At 39.8% G+C, this 21,979-nt stretch overlaps 1 protein-coding gene across 24 annotated transcripts in view; it reads right to left on the bottom strand.

The window, feature by feature from the left end:
- KCNMA1 (potassium calcium-activated channel subfamily M alpha 1) overlaps positions 1-21,979 on the bottom strand; it is a 640,154-nt gene that overhangs the window by 276,138 nt on the left and 342,037 nt on the right. For all 24 annotated transcript variants that reach the window (XM_087871898.1, XM_087871899.1, XM_087871900.1 and 21 more), the window contains exons 4-5: positions 10,533-10,626; positions 6,189-6,300 (exon numbers count right to left, since the gene is read on the bottom strand). In XM_087871898.1, the coding sequence (XP_087728024.1) occupies positions 6,189-6,300; positions 10,533-10,626 (206 nt within the window). The remainder of the gene's footprint in view (positions 1-6,188; positions 6,301-10,532; positions 10,627-21,979) is intronic.

Below are 21,979 nucleotides of genomic sequence, written 5' to 3'. Positions count from 1 at the left end.
TGTAAAGTGCACGCATGAAGACAGTGTGCACGTGATGAATCGGTCGTAAGAATATGTGAAATCCACTGCTGCTGTTAAGCAGCAATATTTTTTTCTGGGAATGGAAGTCTCTCGGTTCAAGGCAAAACAAACCTCAGCTGCATTCTCTGATCTGTCACGAAACATTTGGTTGCCTAATGGTTAACGTCTATTTCCTCCCCCTGCCTCTGGCCCTATACATTGCATAAATGGGAGCTGATCTCATTTTCTCACAAGGAATGACAACTGCTCTAAATGGAAGAGGCTAGCTTAGGACATGTCCTGCGGCCTTGGGTCAGCTCTGTTTACGAACAGAAGGAATAGTGAAGACCTCAAAAGAAACAGTAGCCAGGGCTGTCACTGTCGTTTTCCAAACCACTAATCATCGGCTCTCTCGTTTTTCCAATGAGTAGGGCTGGCTCATCCTTCAGTTCAGTTCAATGACAGCGGGGTTAGGGAAGGGCCTGTTTGTTTGATTGGGCTACATCAAGTGTCACATGGGATCTATGGAGTTTCAAAGGAAGCCCGGGGTTGCTCCTCAAGCTTGGATGCACGGTTCATCTGAGATTCTTTTTGGAACCTGGAATGTGGAATGGCCACGATTAGGACTGAGCTGCACCTGTGCAGCCTCTCTCTGTGGTGGAATCTCCAACTAGAATGAGGGAAGGACTGAAAAGGCATGCTTGAAGTCATTGCAGAGGAGGAAGCAATGGAGTCCAGATCTCCCAGAGAATTTCTGAAGCTTTTATCTAACTACCAGTGTTTCCCCCAAAAATAAGATCAAGTCTTATATTATTGTTTTGCTCCAAAAAATACATTAGGGATTATTTTCCAGGTTAGGTCTTATTTTGGGGAGAAATACGGTTCTAAAATGCATCCATTTGGCTGATGATCTTAAGTGGGGCTTATTTTGGGGGGTAGGGCTTATATTTCAAGCATCCTGAAAAATCATGCTAGGGTTTATTTTCTGGTTGGGATTTACCATGTTTTCCCGAAAATAAGACCCTGTCTTATATTTTTTTGAACCCTGAAATAAAACGCTTGGCCTTATTTTCGGGGAGGTCTTATTTTTTTTATTATTATTATTTATTATTATAAATATTATTATTATTATTTATTGGTTAATCTTTAGTGAGATTCACAGCCTTTGAGGCTGGTTAATAGCTCAGCAGCTCAAGTCCTAACCAAGGACCTAGGAACTGTTAAGGTATCGTCGGAGGATGTAAGCTGTTCCGAGTAAGGTGGGTTTTTTATTATTATTATTATTATTATTATTATTATTATTATTATTATTATTATTATTATATTTTAGGGCGCATGGAGCAAGATGGGGCTCCTCTTGCCATCTTACCTGATTTCCAGCTCTGTGTTTAAATATTTTCGGGAAGGACTTATTTTGGGGGGGAGGCTTATTTTAGCGCATGCGCCCAAAAGCCTAATTGGTTTTATTATCAGGGGATGTCTTATTTTCGGGGAAACAGGGTATGTTCAGGGAAACAGGGTATGCCCAAGACTCCTGGCGTGATTCTTGTAAATTAGGAAAACAACAATAGAGAAGAAATTCTGATCAGCTCACAGTGTTGTTCTGGTACCTTATGCCTAATGCTCTCCATCTACAGATCCCAGAGAGTTCCCTGGTTCTTTGAAGAACTCAAAAGAATGATACAGGTAATCCTTGACTTAGGACCACCTGTTTAACGATGGCTCAAAGTTACAACAGCCTCAGAAAAAGTGACTTACAATCTGTACTTGCACTTAGGACTGTCACATCACCTCTGTGATGATAGGATTGCAACATCCCTGTGATCACATGATCAAAATTGGAATGCTTGGCAATGGACTCATATTTATGACAGTTGCTGTGTCCCAGGGTCATGTGATCCCCTTTTGTGATCTTCTGACATGCGAAGTCAACGGGGAAGCCAGATTCACTTAACCACCGTGTTACTAACTTAACAACCGCAGTGATTCACTTAACAACGGTGGCAATAAAGGTTGTAAAATGGGGCAAAACTCACTTAACCAATCTCTGACTTAACAACAGAACTTTTGGTCTTCATTTTAATTTTTTTTTTTTATTTGATTTATATGCCGCCCTTCTCCGGAGACTCAGGGCGGCTTACAATGTGCTCAGCAATAGCCTTCATCCTTTTGTATATTTATACAAAGTCAGCTTATTGCCCCCACAACTGGTTCCTCAATTTACCTACCTTAGAAAGGATGGAAGGCTGAGTCAACCTTGAGCCTTGGCGAGATTCGAACCTGCAGTAATTGCAGGCAGCTGGTCTTAATAACCAGCTTAATAACAGGGTGCCTTAGACCACTGTACTACCAAGGCTCTTGGTAAGCTTAATTGTAAGATGAAGACTATCTGTAGCTACCCAATTCTCTGAGGGTACCACACATCCGACATAAAATTGGCTTGTAATATTGCCAGTAGAATTCAGTGTTTATGGCCTAGCAAAAATCCCTGTTGGACTTAGAAAGTTTAACAAGATTATTATTATTATTATTATTCACCTCGTGAATTTCCCAACCTAGCTCATTTGAGTAAGGATGCGGTTCATGCTTCAAGATGACCACAAGAGGGCAGAAGCACACAGCTCTAAAAACAAGACTTAAAAAAAAAAATCCATGACAACTTCTATCATTTGAGATCTATGAAATCAACAGGACAGAACCAGACGAAGCCGCAAGTTACCGAATGCCAAATTAAAGTTATGAAGCTTATCATCATCGCCATATGTCACTGTCCCTCTTCGTGATCTTAAATAATAATCACAACTTTATTTCAACTGATGAAAGATTGACCCTGCTTTTGTCTTCTTTAAACGCCATGTGAAATACTAAAACGGAGAGGCAGGCGAAGCATGGGGGATACAGCTTCATCTGGGAAGAATGCATGCCAAATTTCAGACCAAAAAAGCCCCACAACCACCTGGTTTTAGAAAGACAGCACTATCCACAATTCAGTGGAAGCACCAGGATTATGTTATTCTGGTTTACCCATGAAATAGCTGTGAAAGAACAAAACAATTCATTAAAAAAACAACCTGTGTCTACTCCTGAATGGGCTCATACACCATGCTAAGACAACTCAAGCTGGTTTGGGAATCCCTGAATCCCTGGAGGGTCAAAGAGATCCATATAGGGATCTCTCTCTCTCCCTCTCCCTCTCTCTCTCTGACTCTCCCTCCCATTCTCCCTCTCTTTCTCTCTTCCTCTCTTATTCTCTCCTTCCTCTCTTCCTCTCACCCTCTCTCTCATTCTCTCCTCCCTTACCCTCTCTCTCATTCTCTCCTTCTTCTCTCTCTCTCCTTCCTCTCTCCCTCTCTCATTCTCCTTCCTCTCTCTCCCTCTCTCATTCTCCTTCCTCTCTCTCCTTCCTCTCCCATTCTCTCCTTCCTCTCTTTCCCTCTCATTCTCTCCTTCTTCTCTCTCTCTCATTCTCTTCCTCTCATCCTCTCTCTCGTTCTCTCCTCCCTCACCTTCTCTCTCATTCTCTCCTTCCTCGCTCTCATTCTCTCCTTCCTCTCTCTCTCCCTTTCTCTTCCTCTCTCATTCTCTCCTTCCTCTACCCCCTCTCTCTCATTCTCTTTCTCCTTCTCCCTCTCTTTCTCTCCTTCTTCTCTCCTCCCTCCCTCTCATTCTCTCCTTCCACTCTCCCTCTTTCTGTCCCCCCCTTTCTCACACCCACACATAGAACGAGAACATTGTCAAAATTTGCTCCAAGCTTAACTTCCTTATTCAGTCTGCAAAAGTTATTGTATCCCAAAGTTTGAGAATTCCTGTAACGCAATGTTAAATAATACTTAAATATAATTAAAACAAACTTTGAATTCTTCTTTGCCCAATCCTAACAAAATGATTAATTTGAAAATGCTCGGCTCAGCATGGTAGCGAATAGAACTTAATCCAGCTCTTAGTTACTGGCACTAAGAAAATGAACAAATGGTCGCCATCAGGAGAAACTCACATCATAGTAACTTAATATGGTAAGAGCTGCTTAAAATGAGCTTAACAAAGACAGATTTGAGTGGTACCGAAGGTCTCCTTCCACCAGCATAGGAATTCTCTCCCATATAAATATTAAAATCTTCCTGCCAGCCATATCTATTATGCAAATGTGTCAGGAAGAGAGATCATATAATGAACACAATCATCTATCTCATTGTTGCAAGTAGCTGCAGCTTGCCACAGGCAGATTCATTCACTTTGAATGTCTGTAGAGATTCTCCGTCATCCAGGTCATGGTTGTCCCAAAGGTGCTTTTTCAGGAGGCAACTGGACTTTCTTGTTTTTTCTTTGAAGACGTTTCGCTTCTCATTCAAGAAGCTTCTTCAGCTCTGACAGGATAGTGGGGGAATGGAAGGATTTATATTCCTTGCAGACAGAGCTGGTCATTTACATCCTTTTTGAGGGTCATTGAAGCACTTGGAGGTTTATCTGTGTCCTCAGGGTCACCTGAGTGGTGCTCCTGGTTCCTGGAGTCTGCCATTTTGTCCTCTGGAAATCCTGTCAGAGCTGAAGAAGCTTCTTGGATGAGAAGCAAAATGTCTTCAAAAGGAAAAAAAATAAGAAAGTCCAGTTGCCTCCTGAAAAAGCACCTTTGGGACAACCATGACCTGGATGACTGAGAATCTCTACAGACCTTTAGCTATACAATTTGGGATGAACACCCTTTGAATGGGGTGGGAGTAGGAATGGGTTTCCAGAGGACAAAATGGCAGACTACAGGAACCACTCAGCACCACTCAGGTGACCCTGAGGACACAGATAAACCTCCAAGTGCTTCAAGACCCTCTAAGAGGATGCAAAGGACCAGCTCTGTCTCCAAGGAGTGTAAATCAGGGGTGAAATGCTCCCGGTTCGGACCGGATCACCCGATCCAGTACACATGCCCAGCTGAGCCACAAAATCATCAGAGGCTTTTTCTAAAAACTTTTAAAAGCATTTTTTCTACAACCTCTTTGGCCGAAAAAAATGCTTTTAAAAGTAAAAAGAAAAAAAAAAGCCTCTGATGATCGCACGGCTCAACTGGGATCATCAAAGGCTTTTAAAAGAAAAAAACCCTTTTTTTTATTTTAAATGCCTCTGACGATCCAAGCTGAGTTGCCTGATCGTCAGAGGCATTTAAAAGAAAAAAAGTTTCTGCCGATCAGGCAACTCAGCTGGGATCATTAGAGCCTTTTGAAAGCATTTTTTTACAACCTCTTGAGATTGTAGAAAAAATGGTTTTAAAGGTAAAAAAAAAAAATTGGCCACGCCCACCCAGTCACATTACCCCACCACCACCACGCCACGCCCACAGAACCGGTGGTAACAAATTTTAGATTTCACCACTGGTGTAAATCCTCCCATTCCCCACTATCCTGTCAGAGCTGAAGAAGCTTCTTGGATGAGAAGCGAAACGTCTTTAAAGAAAAAACAAGAAAAAGCATCTTTGGGGTTCACTTTGAATTTTTATCCGAACGAGCTCGCATTGTTCAGAATATGGCAAAGCACGTTTATTAGTGAAAAGTATGCTCAAAGTAATAGAATCCTACAGTTAGAAGAAGGGATCTTAGAAGTTATCTAGCCCAAGCAGGAATCCTCATACCATCCTAGAAAAACTACTGCAATTTTTTTTTTTTCTTGAAAATCACCCGGGATCATTTCAGAAGACAGGCTGGTCGTTTCCCACGAAACGCCTCTTCACAACCTTACAAGTGGCCATTTTCTCTTTTACAGGTAGTCCTTGACTTTACAAGCCTCTGTTTAGCGACCGTTTGAAATTACAACGGCACTAACAAAAAAAAAAAAAAGTAACTTGCAACCAGTCCTCAGTCGTACGACCGTTGCGGCAATCCCTAAGGTCATGTGATCAAAATTTGGGTGCTTGGCAACTGGCATGTACTTACAACAGTTGCAGTGTTCCTGGGGTCACGTGATCACTATTTTGACATTCCTAGATAGATTCCGACAATCAAAGTCAATGGGGAATGCCAGATTTGCTTAATCAGCATACGATTCACTTAAGGACCATAGCCAACAGGCTTGTAAAATCAGGCGTGGCTCTTCTGTCTTCTTTAGCAACAGAAATTCTGCTCCCAATAGAGGTTGTAAGTCAAGGAGTGCCTGCATTTTCTTTCTCACATACACAATGAGAAGCAGCAATTTTGTATACTTACCTAGCCAACTTCTATTTAAATACACAGAAACAAACACGGGAGGAACGGTGAAAAAATCAACTACAGAGTTTACTTCCAGCCAAAACCAAAGCTTGTCGTTGGCTGCTATGAACTGTAAAAAAAGAAAGGAAGACAGACAAGAATTAAGGAAGTGAAATTTTAAAAAAGGCAAGGATAACATTTAGGATAAATGGACCACGGACCATTCTTGCTTTATGAAAGAGACTTTTTAAAATATATATATATATATATTAAACATTTTTTAAAAAACAAAAAGAAAGCTTTAACACTTTTTCTGTTTCAACAGTTTCGCATCAGTCAAAAATTTCATTATTTATACATTTTTTCCTCCCTTATTTCTACTATATCTTTTATACATATCCTTCTAATATTTATTTATTTATTTGCATATATACATAACAATACCCGTGTATACACTTTCATTTCTACAATTTTCGTTTCCTCATATTAGCAATTATACTTCAACTCTTTTTTCGACCATTATTTAATTCTTCCTTTCCTTTTGTCTCTCTCCTCCAACCGTTCATACTATTTCTCCCACACTAAGTAATATTCTGTTTCCTCTTTTTCTTGTATCTCCTTTGTTAATTTGTCCAACTCCGCACATTCCAAAACTTTTCTGATCGGATTATCTTCGGATGGTATATTATCATTTTTCCAATTCTGAGCGTAGATTATTCTTGCTGCTGTGATAATATGGATAATTAGATATTGTATTTCTTTTTCCTATGACCCTGGGAATATTCCTAATTAAAATGTTTCTGGCCTCATCTCTATCTTTTGTTTGGTTATTTCTTCTGTGATCTGATTCTACTCCAACATTGTTTCGCTTTGTGGCAGGACCACCACATGTGATAATACGTTCCCTTTTGCTGTTTCTAAGCAGAGGTGGTATTCAACTGGTTCGGACCGGTTCGCCCGATCCAGTAGCGGAAATCATGAGTGGGGCCACCCACCCGCCCCGGCTCTATGCCATCCTATTTAGACACATTTTTGAGACTGGGCGCATGCACGGAACGCACGTAGAAGCAAAGTGCAGGTGCATGTGCATGCGCGAACCAGGCACACATGCGCATGAAGCGAGCATACGTGCATGCACAAAGTGAGCGTATGCGCACACGAAGCAAGGATATGCGCACGGCGAACCGTTAGTAACATAATGTGAAACCCACCGCTGCTTTCTAAGAAATGGTTTCACAAGCTTTGAGCCCCGTAGAGCAGGCTGGGTTCCACATCTGACATCTAGAATCATTTTAGAACCAGCAGTGGTACCGCAATAGAAGTGGCTGATTTTGGTCCTGGATCAAAATCCTCAATCAAACTAGGATTAAGGCTTTATCAGGGCTGAGAGGCAATATTGTCTGTCATAAGATGCCACAATACACTAATGTCGTGGCCCCGCCCTCTGAGCCTATCCCATCGGAGGAAGAAAGCTTCGAGCATGAGGAAGAGGAGTCAGCCAGGCCTCCCTCTCCAGGCCCCTCCCCTCTGGCACTGTCTCAGGTGCCGGCTGAGGGAGAGGAGATTAGCCGGGAGACAGGTGGCTCGGATGAGAGTGAGGGAGAGACGTCATTCCTGGATGCACGCCTCCGAAGGCGTGATAAACGATTGCAGCAGCTCAGGAGGCGTGCTAGGGATTAGAACTGAGTCACTGGACCACACCCCAGAGACTATATAATAGAGAGTGGTGGTCAGTGATCCCTGTGACGAACAAAAATAAACCTTGGATAGTCACTAAAGCATTGTCCGAAACTGCTGAGAGGAATATTATTTCTGTTGGACTCTTGTATGCTGAGTATATTATCTTTCTGTTTCTGTGGAAATAAAAGCACTTGGCAGACGGTGTGTATATCGCTGCCAAGTTGGAGATAAAGACCTGGGTGTGTGCCAAGTGCTTCCTTAACCCTCGGCTGGCTGTGTTTGTGTATGTGTGGACGGGGACAGATCAACTTAAACCTTTCTTCTTTATATGTTTTAGCCTCCAGTCCCCTAATCATCTTTGTTGCTCTTCTCTGCATGCTTTCTAAATCTTTTTAAAATTATGGTGACCAAAACTGGATGCAGTATACTAAGTGTGGCCTTCCTGGAAGTTGTATTGCTTTTCAATGTTTAAAATTCCACAAATGGAAAATACAAGTCGTGTTTCCAAATGAGATAAACCCCAGAAAACAAAGTTTACACTTCATCCCTCTTCTCTGTTTTTATTTGCTTTCGAGGTACATTAAAAACCTGGAATTGGTCACTATTTTCTTTCGGGAAATCTCTTTTGTCGCATGAACAAAGAAAGAAGTTTTCGTGGCAGAGATGGAGCTGAATTATTCCATCTCCTATCTCTACAGGCATTGACAATCCATTAATATTCTGTAAAGTTATTACAATTCACAGGAAGTTATTGCACCGTTGAACAAGAGGACATTTATAATGCATTCTCCTTTCGGAAGAAATCATTATTTTATGTATGGATAATGGATAGGTAATACATAACTACTGTATAAGCTTTATTATAGGAATAATATTGGTAGGGAAGTAATTATGCAGTATTTCCTTCAGAAAGAACAGTAATATGAGTTCTGCTGTTATTATATTCATAAAATGCTTATGGCGTACAATAAATTTTAAACTTTCCCCAAAGTCAGTTTGCCTTATTCCTTCCCTATCTCTTTACAAAATAATAATAATAATTAGCCTATTGGGAAAACTAGCAGAAGAGAAATGTGTCATTCTCCTAGCATTTTTCTCCTCCTTTCCTTTCCTTTCCTTTCCTTTCCTTTCCTTTCCTTTCCTTTCCTTCCCTTCCCCTTCCCCTTCCTCTCCTGTTCTCTCCCTTTCCTTTCCTTCCTTCCTTCCTTCCTTCCTTCCTTCCTTCCTTCCTTCCCCTCCGCCTTAACCCTAACCCTTTCCTCCTTTCCTTTCCTTTCCTTTCCTTTCCTTTCCCTTCCCTTCCCTTCCCTTCCCTTCCCTTCCCTTCCCACTCCTCAAAGTTCACAGAATAATTGGGTTGGAAGATACCTTGGAGGTCTTCTCATCCATCCCCCTTCTCAAGCAGGAGACCTTATGCCTGAGATGGCGAACCTGTGGCACGCGTGCCAGAGGTGGCACATAGAGCCCTCTCTGTGGGCATGCGCATCGTCGCCAGCTGCTCTTCCAGTTTCCATCATGTGCATGTGTGTCGGACAGCTGGTCTGGTGCGCATGCACACCAGCCAGCTGCTCCCTTCCGGGTTCCGGTGCTCTGGCACGCCCACGCTCGCATGCTCCAGTTTTGGCACTCAGTGCCAAAAAGATTGGCTGTCACTGCCCTATGTCGTTCCAGACAAGTGGCTGTCCAGTCTCTTCTTGAAAGCCTCCAGTGACTTCTTGAAAGCCTCCAGTTCCAGAGTAAGCCATTCCAATGATAATTGTTCTCATTGTCAGGAGATTTCTTCTTCATTCTAGGTTGGACCTCTCCTTGATAATCTTCCATCTGTTATGTCTATGGAGTTTCTCAATCATCCAGGTCATGGTTATCCCAAAGATGTTTCTCGAAAGATCATTAGACTTTCTGGGTTTTTCCCTGAAAATGTTTCACTTCTTATCCAAGAAGTTTCTTCAGTTCATCCAAGAATGAGATGAGATCCAAGAACTGAAGAAGCTTCTTGGATGAGAAGTGACTGGCCCTCAAGTACAAGACGACAGTTATCATGTCACCCTTAGCCCTTCTCTTCCTTAGACTAGACATACCCAGTTCCCGTAATTGTTCATCATCTGGTTCAGCCTACCTATCCCTAGTCATCTTTGTTGCACTTCTCTGCATTCTTTCTAGGATCTCAACATCTTTTTTGTATTGTAGTAACCAAAACTGGATTCAATACTCCAAGTGTGGTGTCACAAGTGTGTGTGTGTGTGTTTGTGTGTGTGTCTCTGTGTGTGTGTGGTGCATGGTATTCCTCCTCCCAATGCGGGTTTGAGCAAATCCTTCAAGTAGTTTGTTCAGAAGAGATAGCCAAGTTTTAGAATTAGAATTAGAATTCTTGATTGGCCAAGTGTGATTAGACACACAAGGAATTTGTCTCCGGTGCATAAGCTCTCAGTGTACATACAACAATAGTGACAAATCATTATCATTGTCATTGTAAAAATACATTCATCATAAAACATTAGATACAACACTTAGTGATCGTCGTGGATACTAAATAAGCAATCGGGTTAAAGGGCTTCCATCAAATTTGCAGGTTCCCTGATGAAAACATCTGGGGAAGACAATGCTGCAATTTGTTAGATTTTGCAACACACACAGACACAGACACACACAAAACCCCCAGGTATGGAACGCGGATATACTTACCCGCAAGCCAAAGTAGAGCAGGAAGAACACATTGAAAGCCATGTCTATTTGTAATGTGAAATCTTTGTAGAAATTCTGGCAAGATTCTATTGGACTATTTAAAAAAAAAGAAAAGAAAAGATCAGAATTATTTGGAGGAAGAAAACCAGCATAGGAAAAGAAAAGAAAAAAAAAGGTTAAAAATTAAGATTTAGACAGATCCAACCCTGTCAGTCTTCAGGAAAATATATATTAAAAAAATATTGAGCATCTGTTAGGAATAGTTGGTGCAACATATGAGCTCCGGAGGTATATTGTCGGTTATGTTTGTTTATGGATTCCTTTTGTGAATATTATGCTCTCTTGCAATATTATTTTTCCTGGGTTTGCATGTGACGCGGGTAATCCTCAATTTACGACCACAACTGAGCCCAAAATTTATGTCGCTAAGCGAGACCTTCGTTAAGTGAGCTGTGCTCCATTTTACGACCTTTCTTTCCACCGTTGCCAAGTGAACCACTCCGGTGGTGAAGTTAGTAACACAGTTTGTTAAGTGAATCTGGCTTCCCCATCGATTTTGCTCGTCAGAAGGCCGTAGAAGGGACCCTGGGACCGTCATAAATATGAATCAGTTGCCAAGCGTTCAGAATTTTGATCACGTGACCACGGGGATGCTGCAATGGTCGTAAGTGGGAACAATGGTCGTAAGTCACTTTTTTTCAGGGACGCCGTAACTTTGAACGGTTAGCAAATGAACTGTTGTAAATTGAGGGCTATCTGCATATGCTGCCTGGAGCCATTATTAGACAATTTACAGTAGTGGTCAGAATTGTGGAAACCTTTTGGGAAAAGTGTATTTTTGAGGTTTGACACCACTTTTGGGGGGAAGTTTCAAGATAATCCTATTCCACTGCTGGAATGGCCTGGGAACAGCCCAGACCTTAACCCAATGGAAAAATCTATGGAGCCGACTAAAGAAACTTGTTAGTCAGAAGCAACCCATCAATAAAACCCAGTTAATAGAAGCCATCATTCAATCTTGGTTTCACATAACAGCTACAGAACTAAAAGACTTGGTTCACTCCATGGGAAGACGTTGTAAGGCCGTCATTCATGCTAAAGGTTACCCAGCTAAGGATTAACTGATGTGGTGATCATTTCTATATATCTCGTTTTTTCTATGGGGATAATTTTTGTATATCTCATTTTTTCTACGTATTTCACTTTTCTTCTTTATACCGTAACTGCTATTCTAGTAGCAAATCCTTCATAAAAGTTATTGCATTACATTCTTGATTCAATTATCTTTCCATTGATATATATAATTATATGGTGTTACTCCAAAAAAAAAAAAGGGGGGGGGTGTTATTAGCTACTTTTAGAAAATACACTTTTCCTATAAGGTTTCCACAATTTTGGCCACTACTGTAGGCAACTATATCAATCTCATAAATAAAAGTTGACCACTGACATTATCTAGATAATTCAGTCATTGCTATTTTGGTTCCAGCTACCCAGTTTCTCAAAGGTCCAGAAGAACGGGTCCTCAATATTGTCCTTTGAGTACCTCTTAGTAGACTAAATTGGATACTCTAATTATTCACGTCTTCAGTCAACAGCAGAAACAGAGAAAAACATGCAGGCGTTTTAAAGGAAGGACAAGCAAGAGAGACCACAGCCCCCCCATTAACCCTTAAAGAACTGGCTTCTTTCTACAAAGGATTTAAAAGACACGCATCAAGGTTACAACTCGGTTAGCCAAAAGTTTGTGCAACAGCTTTAATCTTCCAGGAAGAGATCAAACTTTTTTCAGCTAGTTGCCAAAGAACAATGTCTGCTATTGAATGGTACAAAAGTAAGCCAGACAGATCTTTTTTTTTTTCCCTGAACATTTGGCCATTTTAGGGAATTTATATAAGGTTTTTCTCTACTTTTCAGCCCGCCATGAATGATTGAATCTTGCCTTTTTTTAAAAAAAAAAAATAATGTCCATGTAAGTTTAGTGCATTTGATTCTTCCTTTGACCAGGAAAAGGAAGGTATCACAGAAGGATGTTCTCCCAGTTTAGAAAACTGGGAAAAATTCTACAGGAGACTGGATATGAATATCAAGTTTCAAAGAAATAAAAGAGAATCTCATTGCGAAGAAAATAACACAGAACAAAAGTCCCAGAATTAGAAGCAGGACTCTAAGGGTTAATTTTCACATGCAGATTAAATTATTTCCCCCCCCTCCTTTTCTCAAGCAGTCAATGCAAATGTATATATTTTTTTCCTTGAAGAATCAAGGCATACTGTATTCGGTTTAGCATCCTATATACCAAATGGTACCATGCTCTATTTCAATATACCAGCTTGCATCGATTTTTAAAAAGTGATTTATTTGTGAGAGTCCTGTGAAATGCTTGAGAAGTCCTCAGACTTGAGATAAAACAGCACATCCCAATATTTTGCAACAAATTGTTGCTCGGTTGGCATAAACATATAAGCGGTCGGTGACTATGCTTTGTTGTGTGTACAAATCAGTTAATATTGGGAGGGGAAGTCAATGCAATAGAAGGAAGCTCACTAACAAACAAACTGCAAGACTTGAGTGCAACAAATAAATCACAGAGTCTCATTCCAGTTAGTATTATGGCAGTTCTGCAAATCCGTGGTTAAATTCATCAACAAGCAAAATTCTATGCATTCTAGCAACTTGTAGTCTAATTAAAGGCAGTGAGTGGATTAGCTACACATGCAGTCAATTTCCAGTTTACTTGTAAACGGCTCAAACAGTTCTAACAGTAGCATGCCTTTTCTTAAAGTCAGGCATTTCATAAGCAGCAGCAAACATTTCCCTGATGGACAAGGACCAAAGATTTGTCCACCATTGTATGAAACTCTATCCAAAGTGATTAAAACCAACAAACTATTTATTTATTTATTTATTTATTTATTTATTTATTTATTTATTTGTCGTCATATTCAATACACCAATCTTCTACAGTGCACTGAACTTGAGTGGAAGAGTGTGAGCAAACTGATATTATATTTGTGGTAAAAACCCATGCAACTGGCAAGACCAAAGAAGAGAAAAGGACACGGATTTCAGGAAGGTATTTTTAATGCCAACTTGAATAGGATAGGATAGGATAGGATAGGATAGGATAGAATAGAATAGAATAGAATAGAATAGAATAGAATAGAATAGAATAGAATAGCAGAGGTGGAAGGGACCTTGAAGGTCTTCTAGTCCAACCCCCTGCTCAGGCAGGAAATCCTATACCATTTCAGACAAATGGTTGTCCAATCTCTTCTTTAAAATTTCCAGTGTCGGGGAATTCACAACTTCTGGAGGCAAGTTGACCCACTGGTTAATTGTTCGAACTGTCAGGAAATTTTCCAACATAGGCTTTGAGTTCAAGGAAATGTGTTTATGCTTATAGGAATCAGGAATTTTCTTCCTTAACACTAACTCTGAATTCCTCTGTACAATATTCACCAACACCGTAGTTACCATAAAAGTTACCATAAAATAGGCCATGGAGATTAGGGTGAAACTTTTCCTGTTATGAAGGTGAGCACCTGTTTTTAAGACAGCCATCATACTCTGCAATCCAGCTCAAAACTCAGAATAAAATGGGAAGAGTGATATCAGCAATACCACGCTAAACTTCTTGGTGAAAGAAAAAGAGAACTTGAAGGGTATTTTCCCTTCCTTCCTCCCTCCCTCCCTTCCTTTTTTTCCTCCACCCTCATGATTTGCACATAACAGCCAATTCAAAACAAATAATTATTTTGCAAGTCTGCCAGGCTATTAAGAGAACCACCTTACTACCTACAACTGGTTTCATTCGAATTGCAGACAGCAGGTACATAATTAGTTGCCAATAATTTCTTCCTTCCCAGCTATAAGCTTTCTGGAAAGTAATTAACAATGAATTGGAGAAGTTCTTAAGAAGCTGTAAATTAACTATTCAATTAACTATTAGAAAATGTGCTGACTTGACAGTGTCTTCCTTAAATAAAACATTATAATGATCTCGGAAGATGAAAGAGATCAACCGTCAAAGTAAAGCATAAAGAAACTGATAAAATCTGTATAATATCATCAATATATTATATGAAATATAATTAAGATTAAAAATTAATCATCCATTTTTTTAATTTATTTTTTGCCATACAGAAGCCTGAAACTTCAAGACGTATTTAGTCGTATCCTATAAAATGTGATTCAGATGTAGAAAGATCTGCCAGATCAAATATAAATATAATGTTGAAGATTTAAAATCATCTGGAAGATAATGAACAGGTACATAATTGCCTATTACAAACCTAAAGTTTAAAAATGCTTTGTTTTATAGATTTCATTTTGTCCCATTATTTCTGGTTTGAGATTTATATTACCACAGAGTAATAATAATAAATAGTATCGTCACACATATAGACTTTTAGAGAAAACATTTTCCTGGAAATATAATTACATAAATCTGTTTGAAATATATATACCAGCAAATTTTGCTCTTAAATCAAACCTAAGTTACAGCAAAAGCAAATTATGTCAGTGTTTCTGTAGATCAGCTACAGCAATTCACTTTTCTAAAATTTTAACTAAAACCAAAGCAGACAACACATTGCACAAATTTAGCATGTATACAATAATTTAAGTAAATTCCTTAAGAGTCTTTTAGACAATTGAAGTAAGTTGAAAAGAAGATTTCAATGTAAACATATAGGATCGAGAAGAAAGTAGATGCACCTAGCGAGATTAAATGCATCTGGCTAGATTCAAAAGTTAGTAACTGGCGTTACTGATTTAAGCGAGGAAAAATTAGATATATTTATTCTCGTAATAAACTAACTGAAATTAAAGTTACTTAATTTTAGCTAGATGCTAAATATGCAGGTATTCAGAATGAAGAAAGTTTCCTATCAATTCACTTGATTTGTATTTTATCTTGTATAAATGAATCCACATGGTTGAAAATACGCGATGTATGTTCAATACCGTTTTGCTTAAGAGTTAGAAATGTGATTTTTGACCTTTTTCTCTTTCAAAAGCTGGAGAGAAAATTGGCTGTCGTTCTTCCTCACATGTGAGTAGTATAATTGTTGTTCTTTAAGACTTCCTTCTACTGAAACGCTATTATATTTTCAGAGCAATCTCTTATTGGCGAAGAAGATGAGTTAAGTGTTACTACTAAGGTACATCTGATTTTTGTTCTAAAGCAGGGATGTCAAGCTCAATTTCATTGAGGGCCATATCAGGGTTGTGTTTGACCTCGGGAGGGCCAGGGTGGATGTGGCCAGAGTGGGCGTGGCCAGCTCAACATCACTCGTGTTGGGGGCACCTGTGGTGGCCAAGTGCTAAGGCAGGACTTCCCTCAGACCCTTCCTTCTTCTCAGTATAATCTCCTTCCTTCCTTCCTTCCTTCCTTCCTTCCTCCCTCCCTCCCTCCCTCCCTCCCTCCCTCCCTCCCTTTTCTTCTTTTCCTTTTCCTCTCCATTCTCCTTTCTTCTTCCTTCCCCTCTTTCTTTATTTTTCCTTCCCTGCTCCCTTCCCATCTTCCCTTCTTTTTCTTTGTCTTTCCTTTTTTTCCTTCTCCTTTCCTGTCCCTTCTTGGATACTCAAATGCAAAAGGGAAAATATTTCATCTTTTGTTTTGTTTTTAGTTTGTTTTGCTAGCCCTCTGCCAGCGAAAATGGAGTAACCGTTTTCATTGGCAGAGGGCTGCAGGAGGCAGTTGTGGCTGAAAACGGAGCTCAGGAGGGCTGTACTCCGTTTTTGCTGGCAGAGGCACTGCAGCCGGATCCTTTGCTGTTTCCAGGGTAGCCCCATGGGCCAGATTTAAGTACCCCGTGGGCTGGATCTGGCCCCCAGGCCTTGAATTTGACACCCCTGTTCTAAAGGATAACATTGAGAGCACTGCCAGTGGAATATTTCTAAATAATTATTTCAGTGGCTTTCAAGAGAAGCATCACCAGATAAACTAAATGTAGTCCTCAAATTACATCAGTTTGTTTAGTGACCATTCGAAGTTACAACAGCATTGAAAAAAATGACTTACGCCCATTTTTCACACTTATGACCATTGTTATAAGTGTGAAACACTTATGTGAGACATAACCCCACTGTTATGTGATCAGAATTCAGACACTTGGAAACTGACTCATATTTATTCACTTAACAACTGTGTCACCAACTTGACACAGACTACCGTGAGGAAGCAAAGAAATGATTCAGAGGTTTATGAAGATAAGCCCTTTTGCAAATATCAACCACTTCATTCCAAATGTCCAATGCAAATGGTTGAAGCACGCTGGCAAGAGTGAATTTAGGATTCAACTCTCATTTTGGCACCCAACACTCTCTTGGTTAAAAACAGAATATTCAACTGTAATAAAGCTTACTCAGTTAAGTTGGCTTTTGTAATATTTTTATGAAGCCCTATTAAGTAGAACTTCCTTAACCGCTAGTACAATGTTTTTTTTTTAACTTTGGCAACTTTCAGATGAATGGACTTCAGCTCCCAGAATTCCCCAGCCAGGGGAATTCTGGGAGTTGAAGTCCATTCATCTGAAAGTTGGCAGAAACCCTGTTCTACTATATAAATGTGTGCCATTAATAGCTGCATGAGACAGAAAGCTGAAGTGACAGCCGAAGTGATACCGAAGGACCGTGATAAATATAGCACACAAGAATTAGGAAAAATGAATGAAACCTGTGAGCCAATCCTGCAAGGAATGTTTAAGGGTACCTCTAGGAATGGACTTGGACACTAAAATTTACGGTTTTCCCATCTATGTTCATGCCATAGAAAAACTCTCCCTGTCTCTTAACCTGACTAGGTGGCTCAGTGGCTAAGACACTGAGCTTGTCAATCAGAAAGGTTGGCAGTTCGGCGGTTCCAATCCCTAGTACAGGTCTCCTGTGTGAGCAGGGGTCTGGACTAGATGAACTCCAAGGTCCCTTCCAACTCTGTTATTGTTATTACTATAACCCTTCCCCCTCTCTGTGGGCATGTCAACCCTTGTTCCAAGAAATTCAGTTGCTTTATGCCAAGTTTTTCTATCATTTCGATGCCCTCCAAGCCAGCATTCAATGCTAATTGTACAATTGTACAATCAGCTGCACTTTCCCGGAGCACAGGCAGGAAACAGGTTGAGTCAATCAGAGATCTCCTTCTGACTGACCAATAAGGAAGGACTAAAAAAAAAAAAAAAATACAGATAGGCCTTGACTTACGACCACAATTGAGCCCAAAATTTATGTTTACTCAGTGAGAAATTTGTTACGCGAGTTTTGCCCCCTTTTACGACTTTCCTGGCCACGTTTGTTAAGTGAATTGCCGCAGTTGTTAAATGAGTAACACGGTCATTTAGTGAATCTAAACGTTTCCCCCCCCCATTGACTTTGCCCGCCAGAAGGATTCAAAAAGGGATCACGTGACCCCGGGGGCACTGCAACCGTCATAAATGTGAGTCAATTGTCAAGCATCCAAATATAAATCACGGGACCATGGGGAAGTGTGCATGCAAGGGTCGTAAGTGTGAAAAATGATCAGAGGTCTTTTTTTTTTTCAGTGTCTTTGTAACTCTGAATGGTCACTAAATGAATTGCTGTAAGTCGAGGACTACCTGTGATGTGATTCACTTTCTGTCTCACCACAAGCATAATTCCTTAAGCCAGATCAATCCTCTGAGTCCTTCTATCTGTCTGTCTGTCTGTCTGTCTGTCTGTCTATCTATCTATCTATCTATCTATCTATCTATCTATCTATCTATCTATCTATCTATCTCTTTAGCCAGGTTCTACCTACGTAAACCAAGATATTATGCAGCCCTAGTTCAGTGAAATCACAATTCACTAGTTTCTGGGCTTTTTTTCTTCTGGCAGCCAGCAGACCCTTTGCTGCCCATTGGTTTACATAGGTAGAACCTGGCTAAAGAGAAATACACATAAAATCTACAAAAAAGAAAGAATATATATATATAGACACACACACACACATACACACATATGGCGGTGGAATACATTGATAGCACAATAAGCAGTGACAGCATCTGTATTTTTATTTATTTATTTAGGTTTGATATTTTGCAAGTGTCATTTGGCAAATATCATTTAGAAATATAAATAAAAATGAGTTTTCTAAGAGATTAAAAGCAGTTTAGCAACCAAAAAACAGCACTGAAAATCCTGTGGAGAATTATGAGGGGGCATGATACCATTTTGAAACATAATTTTCTTTTTAAAGCCTACACTCATGGTTGTAGGCTGCCTACATTGATAATTGAAGTAAGAAGGGAGGAGACTAATTTCTAAACGGTGCCTATAAACAAATATTCCAAACTAGAAGCTCAAGCTTCCCTCACAGGAGAGATGATTCTAGAACAATCCAGAACTCTCCATTCCCAATCCACATAAGAGAAAATAAATGGCCACACTACCTATCCATGAGGCAATAATCTGATTGGTAATCTGTTACATTTTCGATACATTGATTCCCTCTAATGAGGAAAGGATAAAAATAAATAAATAAATAAACACAACTTTATCCCAATTACCTTGATCTGGGTCACAGTGTTCAAGAATAGATCCAAAAATTTGTCAAGAATCAAAATTATCTCTATCCAGTTTCTTCTCTGCATTTTAATGTACAGGCAGCGTGCACTTTTCTGGTTGTGTGCAAATACATCTAAGCAGTAGCTATGAAGTGATAACTGTGAAGCTGGTAAGCCACCATTCTCCTTTAAGGATCCAAAAGCAAAGTATAATGGCAGCTAAATTCAACAGAAGGATGGTTAGGCGAGAGGACCTTCTAACAAACTAAGACAGGGCCTGCACGTTCTGCTAGGCAATTTTTTTTTTAAGTTTTGGGTTATAACAAAAAGATTATTAAATATCAGGTTTTATCTGATTTGCAGGCCCAAGTACGTAGTGATAAATTGACTCCAGGCAGTGTTTGATGAACTATCTACCTTACTCATCAATTTAATTCTTTGATAAATTTTCAATCTGGGTGACAAACAACGGACCTAGAAATATCACCTTTTAAACACAGATGACGATATGATGGACAAAAGGCTGCAGAATTTAGTTTGGACTGGTACAAAAAGCTTGTACAAAAGTAGACACCAATTAGTTGAAATTTGTCCATCCAACGTATATACAATCATCTAAATCAGGGGTGGGCAAATGTGGCCCTTTTACAACCTGTGGACTTCAACTCCCAGAATTCCTAAGATAGCTTGGTTGTCTCAGGAATTCTGGGAGTTGAAGTCCACAGGTTGTAAAAGGGCCACATTTGCCCACTCCTGATCTAAATCAGTGATGGCGAACCTATTTGGCACTGAGCACCCAAACTGGAATGCACACGTGCACACACACGCCGGAACATGCATACCAGAGTGCTGGAAACCCGGAGACCAGCATGCGCACTGGCCTTTGGGTTTCTGGCACGCACATGCGTGCCGGCCAGCTGATCTTCACACGCACTGGAGCACTGGAAACCCAAAGACCAGAAGAGCAGCTGGTGATGCCACACATGCCATAGGTTCACCATCACGGATCTTAATCCTAAAGGGATGGAATTAATACCCCAGATGATAGATTGGTAGCATAAAAATCGCAAGTCAAAGTGATGGATCTATACATTTCAGAATTGAATTCTATAAAGATAAATAACTAGTAAATCTGAAGAATATGTCTTGATGACCTCTTACAGATGTAGTGCCCAAGGCTGGGTCACAAACTAGATTAATACTTTTTAAATACGTTTCATCTTCTTGACAGTTAATGTATTACCATGTCTAGAGTTAAAATGATTTTGAAGATGGCACAAATAACTCAGTTCCAGGAGGAAAAAAAAAAGGGGGGGGGTATTGAATATCAGGTTCTATATAATTTGTAGGTCCGAAACTGTACATAGTGATAAATTGACTCCAGGCACTGTTTGATGAACTATCAGCCTTACTCATAAATGTGATTTTTTGATAAATTTTCAATCTGGATGATAAAGTGCAAAGGTTTCCGATGTTTTGAGCTAGTGGGCACATTTAGAAAATTGGCACAGTGACTCTGACAAAATGGCTGCCAGTCATTTAATGGACAGTCTAAATCATCCATTTATCAGGGGCAAATTTCTGTTATACAGGATATTCTGCACCTCTTCGTCTTATTGTTATTTTCACAAAATTAATGCCCGTCACCTGGCTCCAGACAGATTAATTTCTAAACCAAGCATTAAGTCGTAGCCAGTTTGTCTACTATTACTAGTCTTCTCTAACCAGGAGCAGCAAGGTGGCATCGGGTGCATTATGGATGTTGCTTTTATATCATCACTTCTACTACAAATCTTTTTTTTTTTGTCCTACCCCCAGGTGAATTCAATCTTAAACTTCAAATAATAACGAGGATTTAAGTATATTTAAGACAGTCTCTTTTGTTCAATGAGCAACTAATGTGAATGTAACAAACATTTTTGTATGAAGTAAGAGTTGAGTTGCAGTCTCTCTCTCTCTCTCTCTCTCTCTTTCTCTTCTCCCTCTTTCTCTCCCTCTCTCTTTCTCTCTTTCTCTCCCTCTTTCTCTCTCTCCCTCTTCCTCTCTCTTTCTCTCTTTCTCTCTCTCTCTCTTTCTCTCACCCTCTCTTCCTCTTTCTCTCCCTCCATCTCTCTCTCTCTCTCTCTCTCTCTCTCTCTCTCTCTCTTGCGTGTGTGCATGGCATGTTTTCTTTCAGAAGTGAAAATTTTATTGCTTTTAAGACTGCACTATTAAATCCCAGACAGCCCAATTTGAAAACTACTTCTCTTTGCACAGTAGCTACAGAAATTTGCAAATAGAGAATCCCAAACCCGTGTTTCAGAAATTTAACCCACTCAAATCCAAGGACTTTCACATCTTTCCCTACAAAATGATGGCAGCAAGATTACTTTATGCCCAAAAATGTAAGGACACTGAGATTCCCAGAATGGACGAACTGCGAAAGTTGACAGAGTTGGCAGAGATAGAAGAAACAAACATAATTGCTTTTGTTTCTACTTGGAAACCACTTCTGGACTTTGTGATCGAGGTGGAGGAAAAAATGAAATTTTGATTTCTGGGGTTTTCTGATTAGATAAGCTTGATGTTATAGAAATGGCCACTATACATAAAAGTAAAATGTTGAGGTTTCATGTTATTATTATCTTAGTATCTTATCCAAAAGGAGTTGGAAGTTGATTTTTTTTCTTTTTCTCCTCTACCCTACAGTTTTCTCTCTTCCCCCTTTCCTCCTCTATTCTACCTTCATCTTTCTTTATATTTTTGTATTTTACACTTTGTTAAAATTAATATTTTTTTTTGAATCACACAATTTTTCCTTATAACGGCCCTCACTGACAGAGGAGAAATTATCAAACAATGATATTGTGTTTTCTTGTTTGCCCTGGGACTTTTGGAAAACATTCCTTTTCAAAGAATAGGAAGTCCTAGCTTCCCAATAAG

The sequence above is a fragment of the Pantherophis guttatus genome, chromosome 6, assembly GCF_059756535.1.
Source record: "Pantherophis guttatus breed Tessera chromosome 6, ASM5975653v1, whole genome shotgun sequence".
Classification (NCBI taxonomy): Eukaryota; Metazoa; Chordata; class Lepidosauria; order Squamata; family Colubridae; genus Pantherophis; species Pantherophis guttatus.
This window is presented reverse-complemented; position numbering and strand designations above follow the sequence as displayed.